The sequence below is a fragment of the Schistocerca americana genome, chromosome 10 (genome assembly GCF_021461395.2).
Source record: "Schistocerca americana isolate TAMUIC-IGC-003095 chromosome 10, iqSchAmer2.1, whole genome shotgun sequence".
Lineage (NCBI taxonomy): Eukaryota > Metazoa > Arthropoda > Insecta > Orthoptera > Acrididae > Schistocerca > Schistocerca americana.
The window spans coordinates 188,956,646-188,984,351 of record NC_060128.1 but is presented as its reverse complement, the minus strand read 5'-3'; the positions used below and the strand labels follow the sequence as shown (position 1 = coordinate 188,984,351).

Sequence of the window (27,706 nt, the reverse complement as noted above, 5' to 3'; positions counted from 1 at the left end):
GCAGTTGGAGATGGCAGCAGGTCGCCGTGTCTTTGTCTGAACTTGGTTAAGCCTGATCGGGCAGGTATCTGTAACTGGGTTTGAGGACGACGTATTGTCTGAGCCGGAAACAGTTGTGAGAATGAGATTTTCACTCTGCAGCGGAGTGTGCGCTGATATGAAACTTCCTGGCAGATTAAAACTGTGTGCCGGACCGAGACTCGGGCCGCGAGTTCGAGTCTCGGTCCGGCACACAGTTTTAATCTGCCAGGAAGTTTCAGTTATGAGAAGTCCTGTGTGGCAGCCGAGGAGCGAACGCAATCATTCGTGTGGCCTGAAGACACGTCTCTAGAGATGGGGTCGTGAGCTTCAAGAGATCAATTCTAAGACCACCATCTGGAGTACATGCACTAAAACCATATTTTTAACCGAGAAAGAAGTATGTGACTGCTTGCACTCAGGGTTACTGCATTGAAACCGGCAGTCACGAAATAAATCCTGAAGGCGGGCAATCCATTCTCTGTCTGACTGTACTTGGAATTTATGACAAATAAAAAAACTTGTGGCGGGCTGCCTCCACGTGCAAGTGAGAGTCATATTCAAGTAAACTGGTTGTGAGTGAGGAAGTGCTGATGCCACGGTTCGACCTTCCTGTTGAGCGGCTGGAAAGCCGGTGGCCTCGACTTTGGAGCCAGTCTCAGAGAGGCGAGAGGTGGCTGCCAGATACTCGATCAGGAATTGGCGAGTGAGCTGCATCTGTTGGAGTAGCATCGATACCTGGTCAGAGGGACACGGCGGTTCCATTAGGCCGTGCGCACTGTTACAATGAGCGTCCTGTAAGCGCTGACTACCTGCGCCGCAGGACACGCGTGAGCCCGACCTGCACGCACAACCTCGCCGCCAGCTGGTACTTCTGAAGGTGCAGCACAAAAAGTACCCAGGTAGCGATGCAGATGATTTTGAAACTGTCCCACCCACAGCTGAAACAGTTATACATGACTGCTTGACTCGTCATACAGTGAACAATTGTTACTCTGCGGCGTCCTGTAACCTGTGCCACAGCATTCATATTTGCACCAGAAAATGCAACTCAAAAGTTGCAAAATCGGTTGTGAGGGTTTACAGGTGACGTGAACAAATACGGCTACAGCGGAGCATTGGACGGTTCATTCAGTTTCATTTGAACAGTTTCAACTCCTGTGTTTTAAAGAAATGTTCAGTGTATGAAGTGTCGAGCAATCATACACAGGTGGCGCTAGTTGAACAAGTTTATTTACCAAAGGTTAATAGCATTTCTACTCCGACATCGAGTATAGATTTGTCAGGAAGTCGTTTATGGAAGTATTTGTATGGAGTGTAACCATGTATGGAAGTGAAACATGGACGATAAACAGTTTAGACAAGAAGGCAATAGAAGCTTTCGAAATGTGGTGCTACAGAAGAATGCTGAAGATCAGATGGGTAGATGTCATAAGTAATGAGGAGGTACTGAATAGAATTGGGGAGAAGAGAAATTTGCGGCACAACTTGACTAGAAGAAGGGATCGGTTGGTAGAACATGTTCTGAGGCATCAAGGGATCACCAATTTAGTATTGGAGGGCAACGTGGAGGGTAAAAATCGCAGACCAAGAGATGAATGCACTAAGCAGATTCAGAAGGATGTAGGTTGCAGTAGGTACTGGGAGATGAAGAAGGTTGCACAGGATAGAGTAGCATGGAGAGCTACATCATGCCAGTCTCTGGACTGAAGACCACAACAACAACAACACTCCGACATGTATTGAAATTAAAAATAAATTAAGTGATTTTCTGAAATAGAGCAATAATATTTCTGACGGCTGAAGACCGGTTATATTGTCACTGAGTCTAAGTTCATTAGACGCAGGCTTTATAAAAGTCAAAGTCCCGTAGGACGCTCATTATTACAGTACAAACTGAATGAACAGAGTTTAAGTTCCATAGGGTGCAAAACTATCTAAATCCGGAGTGTAGCCCTTTGAAAGTTAAACAGCAATAAATTTACAAGTCTTCAAGCCTGCCACGCCGACGGGGTTCAAGTCTTCTCCGGCCCAGGAAAAGTGATACAGCAAACTGCACCATAGGCCTTGACTTCGTCAATATATAGGGTGGTCGGAAATTTCCCTTACAAACTTGTAGAACTTGTAGAGGGGAGTGAGTACATAACATTTTAAGCAGGAACCCGAGTCCTGAAGCGTCATGCACAGACGCCACAGGGTCTGAAAACTTCAGACACCGGCGCCTGTAAATATACAGTATGCATTACAGGGAGATTCCGTGACGATGTTACAAACTTCCAGTGATGATGGAGAAGGATAAATGTATCAACTTGAGGTAAGGGTCCCTGTACCGGAAACGAATGACTCGAAAGTTACAAGCGAAAACCGTTCTGATACCTCTGACAGTAAGACTGTAGGGCTGCAAACTTCCAGAGGTGGTGGCATAGACCAAGACAAGACAAAACGTCCAGTACACATGGGCTCTAAAATGCATACCGTAAGAGCTATGAGCCCTTGTTCATCTTCGCTAGTATAAAACACATCTGTATTGAAAAAGAGCTCATAGCACTCAAGTATGCATTTTACAGCCCATGTTTACTAGATTTCTTTTTGTTTTGGTCTATACCACCACCTCTGAAAGCTGCATACTATACATTCTTAGCATTAAAGTACCATTACACGTATTTCATTGTCAGAAGTATCATGCAGCTTTCGTTCGTTTCCTGTACAGGAACCCTAACTGCAAATTGATACATCATTCTTGAAAGTCGGTAACATCAGCACAGAATCCGCCCTCTATATGCACACATCAAAAAAAGTGTTTTATCACCCCGGTTCCCACAACTCCTGAAAATATACGTTGACTGTGGATATTGTGTCACGGACACAGTCCCTTTGACTGTTCAGAGACGTCACTAAACCCTCCCAAAGATGTAAACAACCATGCATGAGCAGCGCCTATTAGACGGAGAGGGTCCGACAGCCGATCACTTTCAGTCATTCCACCAGGAAGGAGGTACACGGCTCGTGTTGCCTCTATTTTAACCATGCCTAGGCTGTCAATACCGCAGTTCGAAAGCGTCCGCATTGTTACTTAGTGCCAGGAAGGGCTCTCAAAAAGGGAAGTGTCGAGCAGTCTCGCAGTGAACCAGAGCGATATTTTTCGGACGTGGAGGAGATGCAGAGAGACAGGAACTGTCGTTGACATGCCTCGCTCAGGGCATGACCGCTACCTACCAATTATGGCTCGGAGGAACCCTGACAGCAACGGCAACGTGTTGAATGATGCTTTTCGTGCAGCGACAGGACGTCGTGTTACGACTCAAACTGTGGGCAATAGGCTGCATGATGCGCTACTTCACTCCCGACGACCATGGCGAGGTCCACCTTTGCGACCACGACACCTTGCAGCGCGGTACAGATGGGTCCAACAACATGCCGAATACACCGCTCAGGATTGGTGTCACGTTCTCTTTACCGACGTGTCGCATATGCCTTCAACCAGACAATCGTAGGGGACGTGTTTGGAGGCATCCCGGTCAGGCTGAGCGGCTTAGACACACTGCCCACCGAGTGGACCAAGGTGGAGGTACCCTGCTGTTTTAAGGTGGCATTATGTGGGGCCGACGTACCCCGCTGGTGGTCATGGAAGGCGCCCTAGCGGGTGTACGATACGTGCATGCCAATCTCCGACCGATAGTGAAACCATATCGGCAGCATATTGGCGAGGCACTGGTCTTCGTGGAGGACCATTCGCGTCCCCATCGTGCACATCTTGTGAATGACTTCCTTCAGGATAACGACATGGCTCGAATAGACAGGCCAGCATGTTCTCCAGACATGAACCCTATCGAACATGCCTGGGATAGATTGAAAAGGGCTCTTTATGGAAGACGTGACCCACTAACCACACTGAAGGATGTACGCTGAATCGCCGTTGAGGAGTTGGACAATCTGGACCAACAGCGCTTTGATGAACTTGTGGATGGTATGCCACGAAGAATACAGGCATGCATCAATGCAAGAGGACGTGCTACTGGGTATTAGAGGTACCGGTGAGTACAGCAATCTGAACCACTACTTCTGATGGTCTCGTTGTAAGGTGGTACAGCGTGCAATGTGTGGTTTTCATGGGCAATAAAAAGGACGAAAATGATGTTTATGTTGATATCTATTCCAATTTTGTGTACAGGTTCCGGAGCTCTCGGAACCGAGGTGGTGTAAAACTGTTTTTGATGCGTGTACATACAGTTACAGGCGCCAGCGTTTGTAACTTTGACGCTCTGTGTCTGTCGATGACGTTTCCGGACATGGGTTCCTAGTCAAAATATTCTTTACCCCTCCGCAAGTCCTAGAAGTCTGTAACAGTAATTTCCGAACATCCTGTATAAACAACTGATATTCGTCCCGCTAAAGATACATAAATGCTTCGTTGTAATTTACTACGGAAGTGAGTTTCAAGAAGAAGAAGAAAAAGGGTTCCCTTTTTTTTTCAAAGTAATTCCCATAATTGTCAATGTGTCAGGTTAGTACTTATGATAACTTGTTTTTAGTGTATGTTTCAGGGGTCTCAAATATTTTAGCGTGAGGGGCATAGTGTCTCTTCCACTAAGTCACAAGTCCAGTACCTAGCTATAGTCGGTGTAAGCTTTCTTGAGGCCTGATACCGTAGCACAACTCGGAACTCCTCGGTACGCTTACCTCGTGACGCTTACCACTGCTGCCAGTCTTCACGAGCCGACGCGAGTGGCGGTGCTGTAGCGCTTCGTAGTGCACTGCTTATTCCTCGCCCTTGAGCTGTGACCTTCGTACACTTTGCTACAAACAAACAACACTCGTGAAGGTCGTTGTAACGCGCTTTCACATGCGTCATTAACATCACAGCAAGTGGTCAGAACGTAACGCGAGCTGCATATGCTATCAGCACTGCGGGCTAACTTACCACCGCAACACTACTCGCCACTCGGCGGCAAACAGTGATGATTATGATATTTGGTTTGTGGGGCGCTAAACTGCGCGGTTATCAGCACCAGGCAAATAATGGTTACCTCGTCGTGCCCTGCGGCCACCATTGGCCCGCCTCAAGAAAAGTTGGACATACCACAGTTCATCGCAGCAACATACTCTAATCTTTGTTGATCCATTATGGACTGTGGGACAACGGCTGGCATGTACTTCTTGATGCAATAAATTACGAACAGCCGTATGTATTGTAGAAATTTATTTTATGAACTTTTTATGTGCTACCAGTTTCGGCATTACATTGATGCCATCTTCAGGCCCCACACGTCATAGTCGTAAAGTCGCTATACGCGGAAGGAGCCATATAACTGGATCCGTGAATCAAATCGCTATGCAACAGTTCTTGGTGGCCAGACGACACAGACTCTGTGTATATCGATTTTACGACTATGACGTGTGGGGCCTGAAAATGGCATCAATGTAATGCCGAAACTGGTAGCACATAAGAAGTTCATAAAATAAATTTCTACAATACATATGGCTGTTGGTAAATTACTGCATCAAGAAAAACATACTTTAAAGTTGAATTACGTGTAAATTTTCGTTTCAGATCTAGACGGTGATCGAGGTACGTATGGCACAGTGGCACAGGTTGGAGGGGGGGGGGGGGGGGTGGACTGCACCTGCACTCCGCTATTTCTGTTGGCACTTGAGGGCAAGTGTTGTGAAGGCATTGCTAATTACGCATATAAATTTTTTTTCGTGATTTTCTTTAGATTTCTATTCTTTTTCTTTTGTTCATATGGGCATTTCTAATTGTGATTACGTAACATTCTACTGTTGTTTTTAAATGTAAAGATGTAATTGTGATTATTTCGTTTTCCAATGGATAAGTATGTTTCTTGCTTTGTACCTGTGGTAAAGTTTGTAAAGTTCTCTTTTGGAATATTATTAATTGTGGAAAATGCAGTCAATAACATTTATAAAGATTTATGTCATTTACGATAACGATATAACATCTATAGACAGGGGACAGCGATAGTGATATCGATAGTCGAACGATTGTTGTGTAGTAGAGGGGATGGTGGATGGTGTGTCTGTGAAGCGCGTGCGGAAAAAAAATAGTACTGTGTTTTATGAAAAGCATACGTAATTGTATGAACTGTGATACCGAACTATCAGATTGTTAATTCTCTTTACCACTGCGATATGTAATGCCATCGCGAGCAAATAAACCGGACTGTGAAAGTGCCGCTAACATTACTTTGTTGTGGCCGACACGAACAGTGCTTTTATGCGAATGAACTTTGCTGGTATTGGTTTTGGGTGGTGGAACTGTTGTATTTCACATTTTATCAAGCCATGAAAGTGAAGACTTTAATTAACTGTCCAATATAAATGACTTTCAGTGACGTTGTCGATGTTTGAAATGCGAGAACAGAGTGGACATTGTTTACGGTGTGCTTCACACACAAGAACAATTCTATGAACTGTGCATTTGTGGCTAAGACTATATGAATCTGACGAACTGTGCAATTATGGACGATAGCGTCACGGACAGGGCATAAAGTGTAAAAACGAGCGATATCTACGCCATGTACTTTGAAAGAGAGGACATGTCAACAACGGTCGTATATTGGCGTCTTGTGGTTTGTTAAACACCACTGGGTTAATGATACAGCTGTGCCGGAACTTTATTTGCGTTTCGCCGGAGAAGATTAACCAGCGGAACTGCCTGTATCCTGCTCTCATCATTGTAACCCGCAGACATTGTGCTGCCCAACGCAACGCTTCGTATGCAACAAAAAGTTATGAAATTTCGCCGAACGCTATCCCCTGACCCAGAAACTTTCTTTCTCTATAAAAAGTATAAGAATTACAGACTCTATTTAAATAAATTCTTTGTTTAGTTTATGTTTGCTTCCTGCTAACGAAAATAAAATTACAATCAGTGAATTAAAAGTTGCCTGGTAGTTATTGTTGAAACACCAGTAAATATAAACTTCTTCCTCTCACTAGAACTAATTCTCCTTGCATGTCAAAATTATTGTAGTTATTTTATGTAGTTTTATGTATTGTTATGAGACTAGATATATGACAGTGACTAATAAGAGTATTTTGTCGCGAAATTGGCTTCGCACGAAAAATACGGCGACCGCCATAATTGCTTGCGTTCTGACCAATAACGTAAAAGCTGCTATTCCCGTATTGGTGCATTTCCTGACGTGAGCGGGAATTATAAATGTCAGCTGTCAAATCACGTAGGGACTGTTTACCCAGTAATAAAAGTTTTTGATATCGTATTGCTACGAGTCGTAGTATTAAGAGACACCGGTTATACTCAAAAGTGGGTAGATGGGTGGTGAACCCCCCCCCCCCCCCCCCCCCTCAGTGTTCATGCGATTATTAACAGTATTGTGTGTGATTCACGAAATTTTGTCACTTTTTCTAATTGCTTTTGGATGTTGTCTTAGATGTCTTTGAAGTTTCAGAGAATATATATACAATTTTGTCGGTTCAGGTTAATTTCAGAGCAGTTTCTCGTGAATATTAGAGTTTCAGTTCATAAACAAAGTGGGATCGTGAACAATTGAGAAGTATAACAAAGAGTGTGGTTTTCCTACTAGAATTTTGGATGACTTCACAGTTCAGATTTTGATAATTATTTTTCCTGTGGGTTGAGGTCATCACAGTGTCCAGGACATTTCATTGCTGCGGTAATAGGCGATGCGCGTCCTGTGCCTTACGTGTTGTTACGCTGCTTCCGACGTCGCTAATTATATAGTAGTGACGCCTTCCGGAGAGTAGTGACGTTAAGTGCAGTAGTACAGCACCAAGTTATGGATACAGGCAACGTGTGTGGTCGGAAAATCAAAATATAATAGGACTAGTGAGTTTTGGGGCTACAGTTTCTACGCGGAGATACAATGTGTTTAACAGTGAGTATTTAATTCAACTAAAATTGGTTTGTGGAGCGCTAAACAGCGCCAGGCAAATAATGGTTACGTCTTCGTGCCCTGCGGCCACAACTGGCACGGCTCAAGAAAAGTTGGACATACCACAGTTCAGTGCAGTTCTTTACTCAGAACTTTTCTTCTTAATACTGTCAAATGTTATATCTAGTATACTGTTAATTATTAAAGCGAGTTGGGGAGACGCGGACCGCTGACATAACACCCGATCTCAACGAGATGACTGTTAACTGGCATCATTTTGATTTGCAGTTTCATCCTCTTTGTGTGGATTTGTGAAAGTATAGAACAGAAACGGAGGGCAGATAGAGAGAGCAGAAATTTTAAAGGGCAGTGGGGACGTCAGCATTAGCTGACTGAGTCAGGTAATAAGGCAATGTGTGTAATTCGCGATGAAACAATTATCGGTTCTCAGAAAGTGCAATGTAAAACGTCGTTATGATGTTAAACATTCTCAGAGTTCTTCCAAATTTACCGGACGCCAACGGTTGGAAATGCGCGAGTCCTTCAAACACGGTTTGAAATCTCAGCAAACGTTGTTTTAGAAAATAAATGCTCAACAAGAAGAGGCAGCTCACTCGATAGAGAAACATGCAAAACAGTATACTAACGGCGAATCAATAAGGGATTGCTAGGTTGCAGCAGGTCAAAAAAAAGTGTCCAGAATACGCCAATTCACATGAAAACATCAGTTTGTCAGCGAACGCTGTCGCTCGAAAAGTAAATGATATTGCTGAAAATATCTTAACTCAATTGGCTGAGAAAATCCGACACTTACAATGGTTATCTTTGGTTCCGGTTGAGTCAGCAGATGTTTCAGATACTGCACAGGTATTAACTTTTGTTGGAGGGATAAACAAAAGTGATGAAGTGTGCGAAGAGCTTCTTGGCGTTCATAAAATTCACGGCATGGAAGGGCTTCTTGACATTCACGGCACGGCCACGAGAGAAGGAATTTTTGCAGAAGTAGGAAACGCTGTTCACAAAAATAATCTTCAGTAGAAAAACTTTGGATGTATAAAAACTGGTGGTGGCAAGAACACATGCGGAGAAAATGAAGGTGTCTTGCTGTCGTGTCAAAAGCAATAGAAAATGATGATGGATCAAAACTATTAATCGTAGTCTAAATTGTGCAGAATTGTCTTGATACGTCAGTTTTTAAGTCGGTTATGTCAGCATTCAATTATTTATAAGTTCACATGCTTTCGATCATCGTCAATTCCACGAGTTTATTGCAGAGAGTGAAGAAAATGACCTACCATATTATACAGCAGTACACTGGCTTAGCTGTGGAAAAGTTCTGACGCGATGTTTTTGTGCTCCGAACAGCAATCGAAATTTTCTTGAATGAGAGGAACCGACCTCTGGCTTGGTTACAAAACCGTGAGTGGCTTTGGAAATTACCTTTTTCCACAGATTTAACGAAACACATGGACAAACTTAATTTAAAATTACAAAGAGAACACCTGCTACTGCCAGATTTGTATACTCATTCAAGGTCTGTTCATAAAAATTCCGGAACATTCGTAATTTCGCGACAGTGGTGTGCCGGAGCGAAATGCGTGGTTGGCGTCCCTGCACACGCATGCGTTTAATGTGTAGCTGTCGGAAGTTTCATTGTTGACTGTCTGCTAGTTGTTGTTCAGTGCTCTATCGAGTAGAACATTGTATCGCACAGTTTGCGAAGTTCGAGATGGCAGAATTAGAGGAGCAACTCGTCTGCATTAAATTTTGTGTGAAACTCGAGAGAAACCTGTACAGGAACACACCAAATGATGCAGGAAGTCTACAGCGATGAGTGCTTAAGGCGCACTCGGTGTTACGAATGGTTTACATGAAAGGACCCATATTAAACATGACCCTCGTTCAGGACGCCCTTCGGCGTCTACCGACGAGGCTCGTGTCAGGAACTTCAACGAAATTGTGCGTGACAATCGAAGACTGACTGTCCGAGAGACTGCAGGAGAATGCTACATTTCAGCTGTATATCATGTCACGAAGTCCTCACTCGGCATCTTGGAATGCCGCCAAGTTCTTCCCACGGCTCATGAGTCTAAGACCAGAAGGACTTTCGTCTCCCAACCTTTCAAGAGCTTTTGGATCGCGCAAATGAGAACGAGATTTTCCTTAAGACAATCATAACTGGCGGTGAGACGTGGATCTGCGGTTGTAATGTTGAGATCAACGTTCAGACTTCAGAATGGGTCGGGAAAGGTTCTCCAAGACCAAAAAAGTTCGTCAGATCAGGTCAAATGTCGAAACCATGCTGATAATTTTCTTTGACTTTACAGGATTAGTTCATCTTGAATTGGTGCCACAGGGACAAACTGTTAATCGATGGTACTATCGCGACGTGTTGCGACGTCTGTGAGAAAATGTGAGAAGGAAATAAAGGCCTGAGATGTGGCGAGACAATTCGTGGCTCTTGCATCACGATAAAACACCCGCATATTCATCCCTGTTGGTGCCTGATTATTGCACAAAAAACGAAATCACTGAGCTGTCTCATCCTCCACACTCTGCAGGCCTGGCCCGTGTGGACTTTTTTTTTTATTTCTAAAGTTGAAAACTCCGTTGAAAGGATGAAGATTTGTGACGACAGACGAGACGAAAGGAAATTCGCAGACGGCGCTTCGCACGATCCTGCTTCTGGGAGTAGAAACGGCGTTGGGAGTAGTGTATCAGTTGTGGAGAGACCATGCACAATGGTAAGCATAGAAAACTTTGTGGACGAAGTTTCGGAATTGTTTGAACAGACCTCGTATTAAACCCTTTCGACAAAAATGGTTTTGTCAGTCTCAACTGAAGGAAAAATGTTTCATGATTTTCACATTTTAATACTCGATTTCAGTCAAATTTCTCATTTGAAACTTTGAGTGTTTTAAAAGTAAATTTTGAGTGTCGTTTTTCAGATTTTGATGCAGTTGCAAACGATATCAAGATCTTTTTCAAAATCCTTTTAACGCCGATATAGAAACTCTTGCTCCAGAACTTCAAATGGGTACGGCTGATTTGCAATTTGGCGATTTTTATAAAGAGAAATATCTAAATGCACCATTGCTGGAATTTTATAAGAGTATTCCACCCACACAGTTTAATCTGTTGCATAAGTTTCGTCGTAGCTTTTTTTCCACTTTCGGCACCACGTGTCTCTGTGGAAAAAAATTTTTCAAAATGGAATACACAGAAAGTATTTACGGATCTAAACTAACTGACGAGCATTTGAAGTCGCTGCTGATAATTTCCACTAGTAAACTTGATCCAGAACTGCAAACAATTCTAAGGTTACGGCTATATATATCTCGATAAACATAATTGCAGTGTTAACTGCGTTTGTACTAAACGCCATAAGCTGACACGGCGCGATGGCTGATGGGAACAACCGTAAAGGTATTTCCCATTTACAGTCGCTCCCGTCAGCCACCGCGCCGAGTGTCAACTTTGCTTGAATATTATGTCACTTTAGTAAGATAAATTTTGAAGAAAGCTCAAATTGTTAATGACAGGGTTGCCACAGGTTCTAGAAATCAGGGAATTTCAAACGTGTCAGGGAAATTGGGGTAAAGAACCACTGGAAAAAATCTCGTATTTTGTCTCAGTAGATGAAGTGACTTGTTTAGTGAGATGTCATGCATCGTCAGTGGCTGAGTACGTTCGCGGCTTCCCACTCCCTCACTCTTACTGCTTCTCCCCTTCCTACACTTCCCCTCCCCCCAGCTTGCAGTCAGTGCTGCTAGCCTAGCAGCTGCCGGCGAGATGCAGGCAGGCCTGAGGTTTGTTTGGATCTGATTCTGAGAGACTGCTGACACAGCGGTCAAGTCTGCATGAGTCGTGCATTATTGATTGTGTGAATGTGTGTGTGCTCTCGTTTCCTAAAAAAGGCGACGGCCGAAAATTTAGTTGCGGGCGTGTGATTGTCTTTCGTATGTGCCTATCTGCGGCTCAGCGTTCGTCTTTATGGTAAGTTGCTACCTGTCCTCATTGATTCTCATCTGTCGGATGGATTGGTCACCGCGACCTCATTTCACTACATGGTGTCTGTGACACGTGAATAGCTGGCCACACGAGTGGATTCCCGTGACGGGCCAAAACTGCAGGCCATTTCTGCTGGTACCTCTAACGGATCGGGCCTACCGATCTGAAGCCCATCATTTCCCACTAATGTGCAGCCCCTGCCCGTCAGATTTAGTCTCACTGACTTGCCCGCAGGTCTGTTTGTATGTAGCACAATGCGGTGGATTCTCGTGGTTTATCCGTGGACTCAGGACTACAGGTCAGAGGACGCGGGCGATGGATTTCAAAAACTGCGACTGTCTCACTGCAAGTACGTTCCACGGTGTGGCGTTTTATAGACATTTTATTTATTCTAGTACATTTTGGCACTTCGAAAGTACTCTATATATTAGAAAGTATGGACGATCGATAAGAAGAAGAAAATTGTGGCAGTAACCGGCGGTTTGTACGGTATGTGCTCATATATTTCTCGAAAGAAAAGTCACACAATACCTATAAACTAATAGATGTAACATAATGGGTAATAACCGACAGTAATGGAGATAGCAGAACCATCATCTTACTGGCAGTCACCTATATTGTTGGTTTACGCAACTCTTACCTACCTTATGAACTTCCTTCAAGAGGCCTGTTTTCGTCTGAGGATATTCAAAATGATTCAATTGGCTCTAAGCACTATAGGACTTAACATCTTAGGTCATCAGTCCCCTAGACTTAGAACTATTTAAACCTAACTAACCTAAGGACATGACACACATCCATGCCCGAGGCAGGATTCGAACCTGCGACCGTAGCAGCCGCGTGGTTCCGGACTGAAGCGCCTAGAACCGCTCGGCCACAGTGGCCGGCCTCTGAGGTTATTTCTGAAATCAGTTAAGGTATTTCAAATCTGTCTTGCGATCCCAAGGAAATGTGTATTTTTGTCACCAAAGGTGTTTTGTTTTATTGGAATAAAATAATTTCAATGGTCTTCATGAAACACACATACTATTTGGCTTGCATTCTCGATCTAAAAACAGTTACAAAAGATGTTGATGTTAGTACTTAAGATTTCTGCTCACATTGGGAAACGCCATCTGCTTGCAAGTGTTAGATATTTCTTTGTTTGGCACTACTGTTTCTTGTACTATAGCTGCAAAGACGGACTGTCAACTTATCTCTCTACTTACCCATGAGATCTCAAAATTTGCCAGGGCATAATGCCAAAACTTGTCTGGAAGTCAAGGAATTTCACTTGGGGATACTTTTGGCCACCCTGTAAAATGCTGAATTATATATGTCAGTTAATGAAAGGCACACAGCAATGGTGTAATATACGACAGTGTTGTAGAATATTGATTGTGTGTGTTTCATTCATAACGTATAAAATTTTGTACCGAGAACCGACGAGATAGGCAATCAATGTATCTTAACTGGTCATAGAATAAAAACAACTTATTATTGTACCATTTTGTATAATATATTATCGTTGTATATTTTACTCTGTCAGTGTTATCTGGCGTAACGAGCATGATTCGTCCCTGACTCTTGCGAGTTATTAACACTCGTTAAGGATTTTTTTCTGTAGGAATCCATGCAGATTAGGTCAATGCGTCCCATTCCGAAAAAACAAAACAGATCTATAGTGCAATATTCCATTTTTTCTTTGTGCAACAGTACACCCTAATGTCTAAAGATATTTGGTTATGCCTGTGCTTCGAAATTTGTCGAAAAAGAGACACAGCATTATCGTTAATTAAATTCGTAACGTGCATAGCTACTGCCTTATGAGCATCTTTAATGAATCCGTTTTAGTTAACGACGACAGATTAGAAATGGGATGCATAAACAGATACTGCGAGGGAAACTGTGGGTTACCATGCGCCGTTGAAGAAAAGATGTTGCAGCATCGTTGCGGAGAATTGGCAACATCATCGCGGAACCCCGAGCAGTGGTACAGCTGACAGCAACTGCGGCGAGTCGCATTGCGGTCACTGTGGCTGACAATACAGTGTTGCCAGAGTTTCGACATTGCTGAGTGGTAGTTCATAGAAGACAGCGTGACTCAGTGGCCACAGAGATCAATCCAGGCTAGACGGTGCTTTTTGAAACGGTTATTGTAGACTGAAAAACGACACTGATTATATTGGATTAGATTGATCTGTAGTGAGGAGGTCCACCAGGATGTAGAGCATGTCAGAAAAACAATAATACATGACAACAAATAAGCTAATGTACCTTCCACAGGTCCCAAGCGGAATGATCGTCATTTTTTTTAATGAACACTATATGAAAGAAACTTATTTAGACACACTCATTTACTAAGATCGCATTAATGCACTGAATTTAAAATTTTAAAAAATGTTTTTTTATTTATAAGGTAATAAACATATAATAAAACTACTACAATACTTATTTACAATGAACACATTACTGCACTGAAATGGTGCAGAAGTTAGATTGTACTTATATACAGGGTGTTACAAAAAGGTACGGCCAAACTTTCAGGAAACATTCCTCACACACAAAGAAAGAAAATATGTTATGCGGACATGTGTCTGGAAACGGTTAATTTCCATGTTACAGCTCATTTTAGTTTCGTCAGTATGTACTGTACTTCCTCGATTCACCACCTTGATTTCATACGGGATACTCTACCCGTGCTGCTAGAACATGTGCCTTTAGAAGTACGACACAACATGTGGTTCATGCACGATGGAGCTCCTGCACATTTCAGTCGAAGTGTTCGTACGCTTCTCAACAACAGATTCGGTGACCGATGGATTGGTAGAGGCGGACCAATTCCATGGCCTCCCCGCTCTCCTGACCCCAACCCTCTTGACTTTCATTTATGGAGGCATTTGAAAGCTCATGTCTACGCAACCCCAGTACCAAATGTAGAGACTCTTCGTGCTCGTGTTGCGGACGGCTGTGACACAATACGCCATCTCCAGGGCTGCATCAGCGCATCAGGAATTCCATGCGACGGAGGGTGGATGCATGTATCCTCGCTAACGGAGGACATTTTGAACATTTCCTGTAACAAAGTGTTTGAAGTCACGCTGGTACGTTCTGTTGCTGTGTGTTTCCACTCCATGATTAATGTGATTTGAAGAGAAGTAATAAAATGAGCTCTAACATGGAAAGTAACCATTTTCGGACACATGTCCACATAACATATTTTCTTTCTTTGTGTGTGAGCAATGTTTCCTGAAAGTTTGGCCGTACCTTTTTGTAACACCCTGTATATGCACACACACTCACACACACACGCACACACACACACACACACACTCACACAAATCAGTTGGTTCTACTGAGAAATTCATCAATGGAGCACGAGTTGGCCACCAATAAATCCTTTAGGCCTCTCTTAAACTGAATTTCATTGGTTGTTAAGCTTTTTATGGCTGCTGGCAAGTTATTGAAAATGTTTGTTCCTGAATAATGCACATGATTTTGTACAAGAGTAAGTGACTTTAAATCCTTGTAAAGATTATTCTTATTTCTAGTATTGATTCCATGAATTGAGCTGTGGTTTGAAAAAGTGATATACACTCCTAGAAATGGAAAAAAGAACACATTGACACCGGTGTGTCAGACCCACCATACTTGCTCCGGACACTGCGAGAGGGCTGTACAAGCAATGATCACACGCACGGCACAGCGGACACACCAGGAACCGCGGTGTTGGCCGTCGAATGGCGCTAGCTGCGCAGCATTTGTGCACCGCCGCCGTCAGTGTCAGCCAGTTTGCCGTGGCATACGGAGCTCCATCGCAGTCTTTAACACTGGTAGCATGCCGCGACAGCGTGGACGTGAACCTTATGTGCAGTTGACGGACTTTGAGCGAGGGCGTATAGTGGGCATGCGGGAGGCCGGGTGGACGTACCGCCGAATTGCTCAACACGTGGGGCGTGAGGTCTCCACAGTACATCGATGTTGTCGCCAGTGGTCGGCGGAAGGTGCACGTGCCCGTCGACCTGGGACCGGACCGCAGCGACGCACGGATGCACGCCAAGACCGTAGGATCCTACGCAGTGCCGTAGGGGACCGCACCGCCACTTCCCAGCAAATTAGGGACACTGTTGCTCCTGGGGTATCGGCGAGGACCATTCGCAACCGTCTCCATGAAGCTGGGCTACGGTCCCGCACACCGTTAGGCCGTCTTCCGCTCACGCCCCAACATCGTGCAGCCCGCCTCCAGTGGTGTCGCGACAGGCGTGAATGGAGGGACGAATGGAGACGTGTCGTCTTCAGCGATGAGAGTCGCTTTTGCCTTGGTGCCAATGATGGTCGTATGCGTGTTTGGCGCCGTGCAGGTGAGCGCCACAATCAGGACTGCATACGACCGAGGCACACAGGGCCAACACCCGGCATCATGGTGTGGGGAGCGATCTCCTACACTGGCCGTACACCACTGGTGATCGTCGAGGGGACACTGAATAGTGCACGGTACATCCAAACCGTCATCGAACCCATCGTTCTACCATTCCTAGACCGGCAAGGGAACTTGCTGTTCCAACAGGACAATGCACGTCCGCATGTATCCTGTGCCACCCAATGTGCTCTAGAAGGTGTAAGTCAACTACCCTGGCCAGCAAGATCTCCGGATCTGTCCCCCATTGAGCATGTTTGGGACTGGATGAAGCGTCGTCTCACGCGGTCTGCACTTCCAGCACGAACTCTGGTCCAACTGAGGCGCCAGGTGGAAATGGCATGGCAAGCCGTTCCACAGGACTACATCCAGCATCGCTACGATCGTCTCCATGGGAGAATAGCAGCCTGCATTGCTGCGAAAGGTGGATATACACTGTACTAGTGCCGACATTGTGCATGCTCTGTTGCCTGTGTCTATGTGCCTGTGGTTCTGTCAGTGTGATCATGTGATGTATCTGACCCCAGGAATGTGTCAATAAAGTTTCCCCTTCCTGGGACAATGAATTCACGGTGTTCTTATTTCAATTTCCAGGAGTGTATTTTTAATGACAGATTTCATATTGGGAAGCAGAAGTTAGCATCCCTTGTTCCCTAAACAGGCCTCTGCAGGATGTTCTTGAGTTCACACCACATATAACATATTGCACGTTATGTGCCCAGAAAACTTTAGCTTGGCTTGATGAAGTACGCCAAAAAATAATCTCATATGACATTATGGAATGAAAGTAAGCGTAGTATGCCAGCTTTTTCGTTTTTATATCCCCTATGTCTGACACAATTCGCGTTGCAAATAGAGACTTGTTAGGACGCTTCAGCACTTCTGTGGTGTGCTCCTCCCAGTTGAATTTATTATCAAGCTGTAATCCCAAGAATTTAACACTGTCCACTTCTTCTATCTCCTTGTCATCGTATGTTAGGCATATACTCGTGGGACACGCCTTAAAAGTTCTGAACTGCATATAGTGTGTTTTTTCAAAGTTTAGTGACAAAGAATTGGCTAAGAACCAGTGATTAGTGTCCACAAATATTTTATTAGGCGATATTTCTAAGACTACACTTGATTTGCTATTTATTGCAATGTTTGTATCATCGGCAAACAAAACAAACTTGGCATCTGGTAATGTTACTGATGAAAGGTCAATGATATATACAAGAAAAAGTAAGTACCCTAAGATGGAACCTTGTGGAACCCAACATAAAATTAATTCTCAGTTGGATGATGCCTGATAGTTTAATACATGTCTCTTTCCTAATAACACCCTTTGTTTCCTGCCAGAGATATAATATTTGAACCATTTCGCAGCATTTCCTGTTACACTATAATATTTTAATTTACTTAAAAGGGTATTGTGATTTACACAGATCGCAAAATATACCAGCTGACTGCAATTTTTTGTCGAATGAATTAAGTACATTTTCACTGTAAGTGTAGACAGCCTTCTCAATATCAGAACGCTTTAGAAATCCGAACTGCGACTTTGAAAGCATGTTATTTGTGATAAAGTGGTTATGAAACCGATTGTACATTACCTTTTCTAAAATTTTTGAGAATGCTAGAAAAAGTTTACGCGAAACATCGTTCGTTAGGCGAGTCAATTTCTTACATTTTCTTCTACTTGTTATGCGAAATCACTGGTTATGGGATGTGCTAGGTAACCAAGGTGCGACAGTTATAAGAAAAAAATTACGCACGTCTGAGCCGCCGTTACCACTGGCCGGATTGGTGGGGTGTTCGCGGTAGGGGTGGCGGTTTTCGGTTATACCGCTTTTTTTTAACACCAGTCTAACCAGGCTGTTAAAACCGTCCAACTTAACAGTTTCTGAAATAACCGATTATCACTGGATTTTTACTCCTATTATTTCCTGTAATGAACGTAGAAATCGAAAAAAGATTGAAAGTATTGCCTCGCCCAGTTTGAAGGTACACAGAATGAAAATAATAAATTAAACAGGCAGATAAAAGAAAACGAAATCCATCTGCCATTTGCTGATTTTGTCGAAAATTGTCAAGTAGCTGAATATTATAAAAAAATCACTCATATTTTACTATTGATTCCACTTTTTTGAAACTTTACTCAAAATTCACGTTGTAATCGAGGATCATACCACTATTTGGGCATTTCGAATAGTCAGTGCCAAAGGGTGAAAACTGAGAGTGAGTAACTTTATATTTCGTGTTAATTTGTCCGTTTCTAAAGGCTGCAAGCAGATAAGGGCATATTATGTAGACACCGGCAGCAGAATATCTGCTCTCTATTTTTATTGTAAAGTAGGAAAAAAAATGGCAAATGGCTCTGAGCACTATGGGACTTAACAGCTATGGTCATCAGTCCCCTAGAACTTAGAACTACTTAAACCTAACTAACCTAAGGACATCACACAACATCCAGTCATTACGAGCCAGGGAAAATCCCCGACCCCGCCGGGAATCGAAACCCGGGAACCCCAGCGCGGGAAGCGAGAACGCTACCGCACGACCACGAGCTGCGGACTATAAAGTAGGAACGAAAAGTTAAATTTTAACTTTTCTCCTTACATGATGTCGCAATTTTGTTGTGGTTCCTCCCGTTTGTAACCCTTAAAGCAAATGGAGCATTGGAGCTCATCGATACCACACTTCTGCGCTAGTATTAGTCTTAGTCGTAGGAAAGGGGAATTTTGTTAAAAATTCAGTAAAGGTGTGGTTGGACGATGAAGTCTGGGGCCACTGGCAGTGTGTGGTAATAGTCGGCAGCCAGTAGGCCAGGCAGGGTAAACATGTCGCGGAGCTGCAGCGGCGTATTGCACGTACGATTTGTTTGGAGTGGAGCAACAGTAAGGCAGGGAACTGCGGCGTTGCTTTAAGTTACTGAGATGTATTAGGTAAGGCAGTAGGGCAGAGCCGGGAGTGGCGATGTGTAAGAGGCTGACGTATGGGAATTTACCCCTGCCATAGTTTCTGTCTCTCTCTGGCACTTCGTCAGAAGGAGGGGAAAAACAGTATAAATAGTGAGGCACTTTTAGCTTGAGGGAAGGGGTGCCAGGTCAGCCGAGAGTCGGGTCAGACCTGTGCTGGTCTTTGCTTATAAGGGTCTGGCGGTGATTTTGTAAATATTCTGTGTGAACCTGTACTTTGTTTCTATGTGCTTGTTCGGGCTGTATTACGCCTCCGGGGACGCAACACCGGGGCGGGACGGTATGGCAGCCGGGTACTTGGAGATGGCACGGTCTGCCTGAAGGAGGGCAGTGACAGCAGTCTGCAGCCGGTCCAGGATGGGCCACATTCCCTTTACGCTGTGGGAGGCGTGGCAGAGTTGCAGCCAGCGCCAGGGACACCAGTGGGTGCTGCCATCCGGCAAGTTGCGGCGCAGCATCCACGAGGCCGCAGGTTCGAGTCCGGTCCTGTCCTGGGAGGAGCAGTGGCCGAGGCCCACAGGTGACCAATACAACCACCTTTGTTCCACGGTCAGCCAGAGTGGACCAAACGGGGCAGGGGGCGGCGGCGGGAACCAGCGACTGTAACAGTGTCTGAAATCGCAGACAGCAGAGCGGCACCTGTCGCTATGCCTCGGAGGGCGACGACCGGGCGGGCGCGGCTGACTTCCATCGCCGGGCAGCCTCGATGGCCGCAGCAGCGGAGTGCTGAGGCGGCCGGACTCGCGGAACAGCGCACGGGCGGCGCGCTGACGTTACACTTGTGTAAACTAGCTGAACAAAGGAACACTTTCGATTACCGCTGTATCACTCTGAACTGCCCCTTGACGCTACTGAAATTGCTCTCGGCCTCGTAATGAAAAGCGGCACGGTTTGTCCCTGCTTCAGCTCTGCCAACTAGAATCCCGGGTTCGACCATCGACGGTCCTTAACAACACTTCGTAAAATATTTACAGATTAGAGATGGCGGCCATTCTGTAACACAATTGGTTTCTGACGATGAAAGCGAGAAACTGCCATTAGACCAGATGCGGCAAGCCTTACACGGTGCGCGGGCACGCGTACCATTTAATATGCCACGCGACATGGTAACTGGTAACTGGTACATCATTGTCTCAGCAACGTTGTACCATTTCTTATGCAGTGTGTTTTTTGCTCGTTCCTGTCGGCATTGCTAGTAAAATAGCCCCCATCGGTTTTCCCATTTTTCATAGTAACGCAATATTTCAAAGCAATGGAAGTTATACGAATCAAAAATTACTCACTTCCTTTAAAAAAAAAAGCTTTATTTAAAAATGAAAAATTTTAATGTTGCTGCTATGGCTAACTCATATTTCGATTTCTTTACCTGATTATTACTAAAACTAAAAAAACACCTGTTATAACTGAGACCAAACAAATACCGAAAAATACCGGTTATTCAGAACTAAAACACCGGTATCGGTTTTAACCCGTCGGCTTTTCCCATCCATAGTTCATAGTCTGGAGACTCCCTGATGTAGATGCATGCAAACGCGGACTTGGAAGAAAAAACCCCGGGTGGCCTAGGAAGGCTGAGCTAGAACTTGCTCGAATTGTAATGAAGCACAAGATTCTCGCTTGAAGTTACGATAATTGGTGGTGGTGGTGGTGGTGGTGTGTTGGGGCTTATGCGCGCTCAACATCGAGGTCATCAGCGCCCTGACACACATTAAAAGGAACGAATGTGGACAGACCTAAGAAAACTAAAGCACACACTCAAAGAAAGCAGGAAAAGAAGGAAAATGCTACATAAGAAAGTAAAACCTAAGGAAAGGGGAAACATAGCAACAAGAATGTCACTGAAAATTGTTATTGGCTGGCCACTTACATAAAATATGGGCGAGTTTGTCACACAGTGAGCAAATTAAAATCCTCTCCCTAAAATCTTTGTAAAAACATTTGACAGGGCACAGAACTTTAAAACTTTAACCACATTCGTCCGTGTGTTGCCTAAAATAGATGGCAGGTCCGCTGGCAAGTCAGCCGCGACCCGCTGGTCAGAAAATAAAACGCAATCCAATAAAACGTGGCGCACAGTGACCTGGACGCCGCAAGCACCACACATTGGAGGGTCCTCTCGCCGGAGCAGGAAGCCGTGCGTCATAGGGCTCTGGCCTATTCGAAGCCGAGTGAGGAGAACCTCGTCCCGTCGACGGGGCTGAAAGGAAGTACACCACACACGCGTTGTGGGCTTGACTATAAGGAGCTTATTGTCAGTCACTTCCAGCCACTCATCCTCCCGCCGACGCATGACCCGTGAGCTCAACAGCGAGGTGAGTGCGTGAAGGGGGATAGCACACTGAGATACTTGTGGGGCGAGACACGCCTCCTTGGCTGCGAGATCTGCCCTTTCATTCCCAGCAATGCCGACATGCCCCGGAACCCAGCAGAAAGCTACAACCTTCCCCAGTCGCTGTAGTCGGAGGAGGGCATCCTGGATGGTCTGGACTATTTTATCTGCCGGATACAAATGGTGCAATGATTGAAGGGCACTGAGTGAATCGGAACAGACAAGAAATTTAGGAGAGGAAGAATGTCTCATCTGCTCCAGTGCCCACAAGATCGCAGACAATTCTGCATCATAGACAGTATGTGCATAACATTATGACTTCTCTTACAGCAACATTTTGAGCGGTAAATCTTGTGGACTGGCAAGACAGCCAATCCACTGTGACGGGTAGCCGAAAGGCACGCGTTTAAGCTCACGCAGGCTGGAGGGAGGTCTGGAACAGGTAATTATACTATCAAGAAAAGTACGTAGCTTCGGGAATACTTAACTTTAATCCATAATTGGTGAACATCGGTCTGACGGTACAGGCATCACAAGATTAACAGCAAATGATAATGGCGCCTTGCTAGGTGGTAGCAAATGACGTAGCTGAAGGCTATGCTAACTATCGTCTCGGCTAATGAGAGCGTAATTTGTCAGTGAACCATTGCTAGCAAAGTCGGCTGTACAACTGGGGCGAGTGCTAGGAAGTCTTTGTAGACCTGCCGTGTGGCGGCGCTCGGTCTGCAATCACTGACAGCGGCGACACGCGGGTCCGACGTATACTACCGGACCGCGGCCGATTTAAAGGCTACCACCTAGCAAGTGTGGTGTCTTGCGGTGACACCACAGTAAAATTGTCATTGTAGGGTATAAAACAGAACATTTTGTCCTTATTTTGTGTGTAACATACCATTGGAGAACCAATAATACTGTAACTAGCCAGTGCACAACCCACAAATTATGACTTTCTTTGAATAAAATTTGGCGTAGTAAAATTTACGGTGGTTTAGTAGCTACGTAACATTTAGTAGCTGCATAACACAGAAGGAGAAAGTGCTTCTGCGCGCAGACCGACTTATATTGGGGAGAGGTCTATAATATATTGAGCCAGCGACAATATTTATAAAGCTATGCAGTCTTTATATTGCGTGAACCGTCAATGCCGATCTCAGACGGCCAACATCATAGCGCAATACTCAATGCTGCAGGATCAACAGCATAATGGCTGCGAATGGACTGCGAACGATGCTGGAAAAACAAGCGAACGACTACATTTTTGTGAGCAGTGCAGACAGCCACAACTCTGCTCAGTGATTAATCGTGTGGCATCTGTTTTCACTCTGTACACGCCTCCATATTGCAATGCTACCCCATGAATGGCTTCGACAATAACAAAGACCAGTATCCAATAGTCAGGACATCACCGAAAGGAACGAATAAATAATCTGAAGTCAACAGCTGCAAAGTCTAGCTCGCAAAATACTAGCAGAACCTTGGGATCCAAATAAGAGCTGAAACACGGTCAACCCAGACAGTTTTGTGAAGGAATGTTATTGGAAAGCAAGCTCTCGTAGGCACAATTTATGTACTAATTTTGTACTTAAAACAAAAGAGTATTTATTTTGTGCTAAATCTAAACTAATGTACTTAAGCACGATAAATTCTGTAATTAACATCCTGATCTTAGTAGAGACGTGAAGTGGAACGATGACTCGGGCTGAGTCGTAGGGAAGCCATATGGCAGACTTTGTCCGCTGGTGGAATGCTAGGGAGATGCTGTCAGAGTGCACACTCGTGACACCCATTCTAGAATATTGTTCAAGTGTGCGGGACCCACACCAAAAAGGATTAGCAGGGGATACCGAATGTATACAGAGAAGGGCAGCACGAATGGTCACAGGTTTGGTTGGCCCGCGAGAGTGCCACGGAGTTGTTGTTAGAACTGAACTGGCAGATTCGTGAAGATAGGAGGAAACTGTCCAGAGAAAACCTACTAACTCAGTTTCAAGAATCGGATATAAATGGTGAACGTAGGAATACACTACAACCCCCTAGATATCGCTCACACAGGTATCATGAGTACAAAATTAGAATAGGCCTAATTACAGCACTCCCAGAGCTATTTAAACGGGTTTCCCGTGCCCTATACGTGAACGAAAAGGGAAGAAGCCCTAATAAGTAGTACAATGAGGCATACCCCGTGAAATGTACTTCATACTGGGGAGCGAGGTACAAGTGCATAGGTAGATGTAGATCGTTATTTACTGACGCGTATTACTGCAACGTTTTTAAAATACACAGTAATAATTCATTGTATAAGTCCGGATAAAATTATTTGGTTTCTTCATTCAGATCGACGCACGATACGCATCTTGATTTTTCACGAGAGTGCGTACGTAATTCCACCACCATCGTGAAGCGTCGGTTATTGAAGTTTCGATTGGTAAAAATTTTATTTAAAACTTATTTTGTTTTATTATCAAATGCCAAGATGTTACCGTTAAATTACAGTTATTCATTAATTGGCACTAGTCCTGGTTAGTCCTCCAACCAATAGTTAATATACTCTCTGTATCATTTATTTCGGTTTTGCTGATAATGTTTTTAATAATACCCACACTTACTACAAATCATTTATTGCAGTTTGCAAAACTGTCACATTGTTATTTTCCGCGCAATAAATGTTACTAATTTTGAAGTGACGGAACTTGGTGTCGGCCATTGTATGGCGTGCAGCACACAACTTGACAGCTGGTAAACACGTGTTTCGTTGTTCGTGACTACCTATTTTTTCAATTTGTTTATATTTACATAATGAGCGGTTTCACGTAAGCTAGTGAAATTATTTTAGCTATCAGTGATATCTATAAGTGTCGATAGGTAATCAAATTTAATGGCACTGAAGAATAATTTCATAAATTTTTGGGTTTAATGTAGTGAACGTTACTGAACTATTTATCTGTTCGAGAAAGAATATATGACCATTTCGTTCAACAGTAGATTAATTTCATTTTATTTCCTATCTTATACCGGAGATTCATATCATTTTAACAAAAACATTCAGATACCAACGCTGAAAAGAAAACGAGTTTAGATCACCATTTGTAAAAACGATCAATTCTGCTTCTAGATATTTAAAAATTACGTCGATCTACACCGTTATCACAATACCCACGAATTTCTTCTAGGATAAAATAGGAAATGGCTGAAGCTGTGGTGTAGCCGGCTCGCTGGGGAGAAATATTGTGAAAAGAAAATAACTCAAAGTAAACGTTTTACGATACATTAATTTTGGAAATAGTAGCACAGATTAATGTTATTAAAGTTGAGGGGGTGTAACCCAGTGTGTTCAAAATAATAAACATTGGTCAGAACTTACGAGTCTCTTCAAATGTTCAGATGTGTGTGAAATCTTATGGGACTTAACTGCTAAGGTCATCAGTCCCTAAGCTTACACACTACTTAACCTAAATTATCCAAAGGACAAACACACACACACCCATGCCCGACGGAGGACTCCAACCTCCACCGGAACCAGCCGCACAGAGCATGAACGAGTCTCTTCGTTTCGATGCTTCGCTGCAGGTAACTCCTGAAGTGAAAAAGGCCCAGAGAACACCATGATTCTCGAAAGATGTGGAAAGCCATTTACTGTTTCAGGTGTACAGAATTCTGATCAAGATCTTACATCATAACTGGGCGTCCCATACGATTTCTCGCGGGTCTTATATATTCTTACTAACAATAGATGTGTAAATTCACTAATTATAATTGCAGAAGCTATTGCTCATTACAAAAAATCTAATAACAACTGAGATTTATGGAATGTGATACGAAGACGATTACATATCTCCTGTTTTCATGGAAAAATAAGAGAAATGCTACGAATAAACAACGCTGCTTACGCTTTTGTTAGTGTCCGTGAAACTAAATTATCCCAAAAATTTCTACCATATTTTCCGTTTCAGATATGAGTACTTTTTTAGTGTGAACAATATTTCAATACATAACACAGCAGCCCAATAAAAAATTCGTTTACATTGTTTACGTGTTATTTTGTTACCAAATAGCATAGTAAGCTGACAGTGTGATAAACAGAATCGTTACAGGTGTCAAACAATATGTTGTTGTTGTGGTCTTCAGTCCTGAGACTGGTTTGATGCAGCTCTCCATGCTACTCTATCTTGTGCAAGCTTTTTCATATTTTACCCAAGAGGACGCCATCATTATGTAATCATACAGTAAAGCTGCATGCCCTCGAGAAAAATTACGGCTGTAGTTTCCCCTTGCTTTCAGCCGTTCGCAGTACCAGCACAGCAAGGCCGTTTTGGTTATTGTTACAAGGCCAGATCAGTCAATCATCCAGACTGTTGCCCTTGCAACTACTGAAAAGGCTGCTGCCCCTCTTCAGGAACCACACGTTTGTCTGGCCTCTCAACAGATACCCCTCCGTTGTGGTTGCACCTACGGTACGGCTATCTGTATCGCTGAGGCACGCAAGCCTCCCCACCAACGGCAAGGTCCATGGTTCATGGTATTTACAGTATATTTGGTATCTCTTTTGTTCTACATCTACATCGATACTCTGCAAATCATATTTAAGTGCCTGGCAGAGGGTTCATCGAACCACCTTCACAATTGTCTATTATTCCTATCTCGTATAGCGCGCGGTAAAAACGAGCACCTACAGTTTTCCGTACGAGCTCTGATTTTCCTTATTTTATCATAGTCATCGTTTCTCCGTATGTAGGTCCGCGTCAACAAAATATTATCGGATTCGGAGGAGGAAGTTGCTGATTCGAATTCCGTGAAAATATTCCTCCGCAACGAAAAAAACCTTTGTTTTAATTATGTCCATCCCAAATCCTGCATCATTTCAGTGACACTTTCTCTCCTATTTCGCGATAATACAAAACGTGCTGCCCTTCTTTGAATTTTTTCGATGTACTCCATCAATCCTATCTGGTAAGGACCCCACACGCTTTCTAAGAGAGGACGGACAAGCGTAGTGTAGACAGTCTCCTTAGTAGATCTGTTACATTTTCTAAATGTTCTGCCAATAAAACGCAGTCTTTGGTTAGCCTTACCCACAACATGTTCTATGTATTCCCTCCAATTTAAGTTGTTCGTAATTGTAATTTCTAGGTATTTAGTAGAATTTACGGCCCTTAGATTTGACTGATTTATCGTCTAACCGAAGTTTAACGGATTCCTTTTAGCACTCATGTGGATGAGCTCACACTTTTCGTTATTTAGGGTCAATCGCCAATTTTCGCACCATAGTGATATCTTTTCTAAATCTTTTGCAATTTGTTTTGATCTTCTGATGACTTTAGTAGTATATGAACGACAGCGTCATCCGCAAACAACCTAAAGCATCTGCTCAGATTACCATCTAAATCGTTTATATAGATAAAGAAAAGCAGAGGGCCTATAACGCTACTTTGAAGAACGCCAGAAATCACTTCTGTTTTACTCGTCGCCTACCCGTCAATTACTACAACTGTGACCCCTGTGGCAGGAAATCATGAATCCACTCACATAACTGAAAAGATATTCCATAAGCACGCAATTTCACTAAAAGTCATTTGTGTGCTGTATTGTCAAAGGCGTTTCACAAATCTATAAATACGGAATTAATGTGAAATCCGTTGATAATAGCAAACACTTCGTGTGTGTAAAGAACTAGTTGTGTTTCACAAGAACGGTGTTTTCTAAACCTGTGTTGACAGTGTGTCAATAGACCGCTTTCTTGGAGGTAATTCATAATGTTCGAAGGCAATATATGTTCCAAGATCCTGCTGCATATCGCCATTAATGATACGGGCCTGTGATTTAGTGGATTACTCCTACTATCTTTCTTGAATATTGGTGTGACCTGTGCAACTTTCCAGTCTTTGCGTACCGATCTTTCGTCAAACGAACGGTTGTATATGATTGTTAAGTATGGAACTTAGCTATGGAGCTAACGCATCAACATACTCTGAAAGTAACCTAGTTGGTACAGTCTGGATCACAAGACTTGCTTTTATTAAGTGATTTAAGTTGCTTCACTACTCCGAGGATATCTACTTCAACGTTACTCATGTTGGCAGCTGTTATTGATTCAAATTCTGGAACATTTACTTCGTCTTCT

At 43.6% G+C, this 27,706-nt stretch overlaps 1 protein-coding gene across 1 annotated transcript in view; it reads right to left on the bottom strand.

The window, feature by feature from the left end:
- Positions 1 to 782: 782 nt before the first annotated feature.
- LOC124552376 (piggyBac transposable element-derived protein 3-like) overlaps positions 783 to 27,706 on the bottom strand; it is a 34,768-nt gene continuing 7,844 nt past the window's right edge. Inside the window, exon 5 of the mRNA XM_047126640.1 lies at positions 783 to 959. Coding sequence (XP_046982596.1) covers positions 783 to 959 — 177 coding nt within the window. The remainder of the gene's footprint in view (positions 960 to 27,706) is intronic.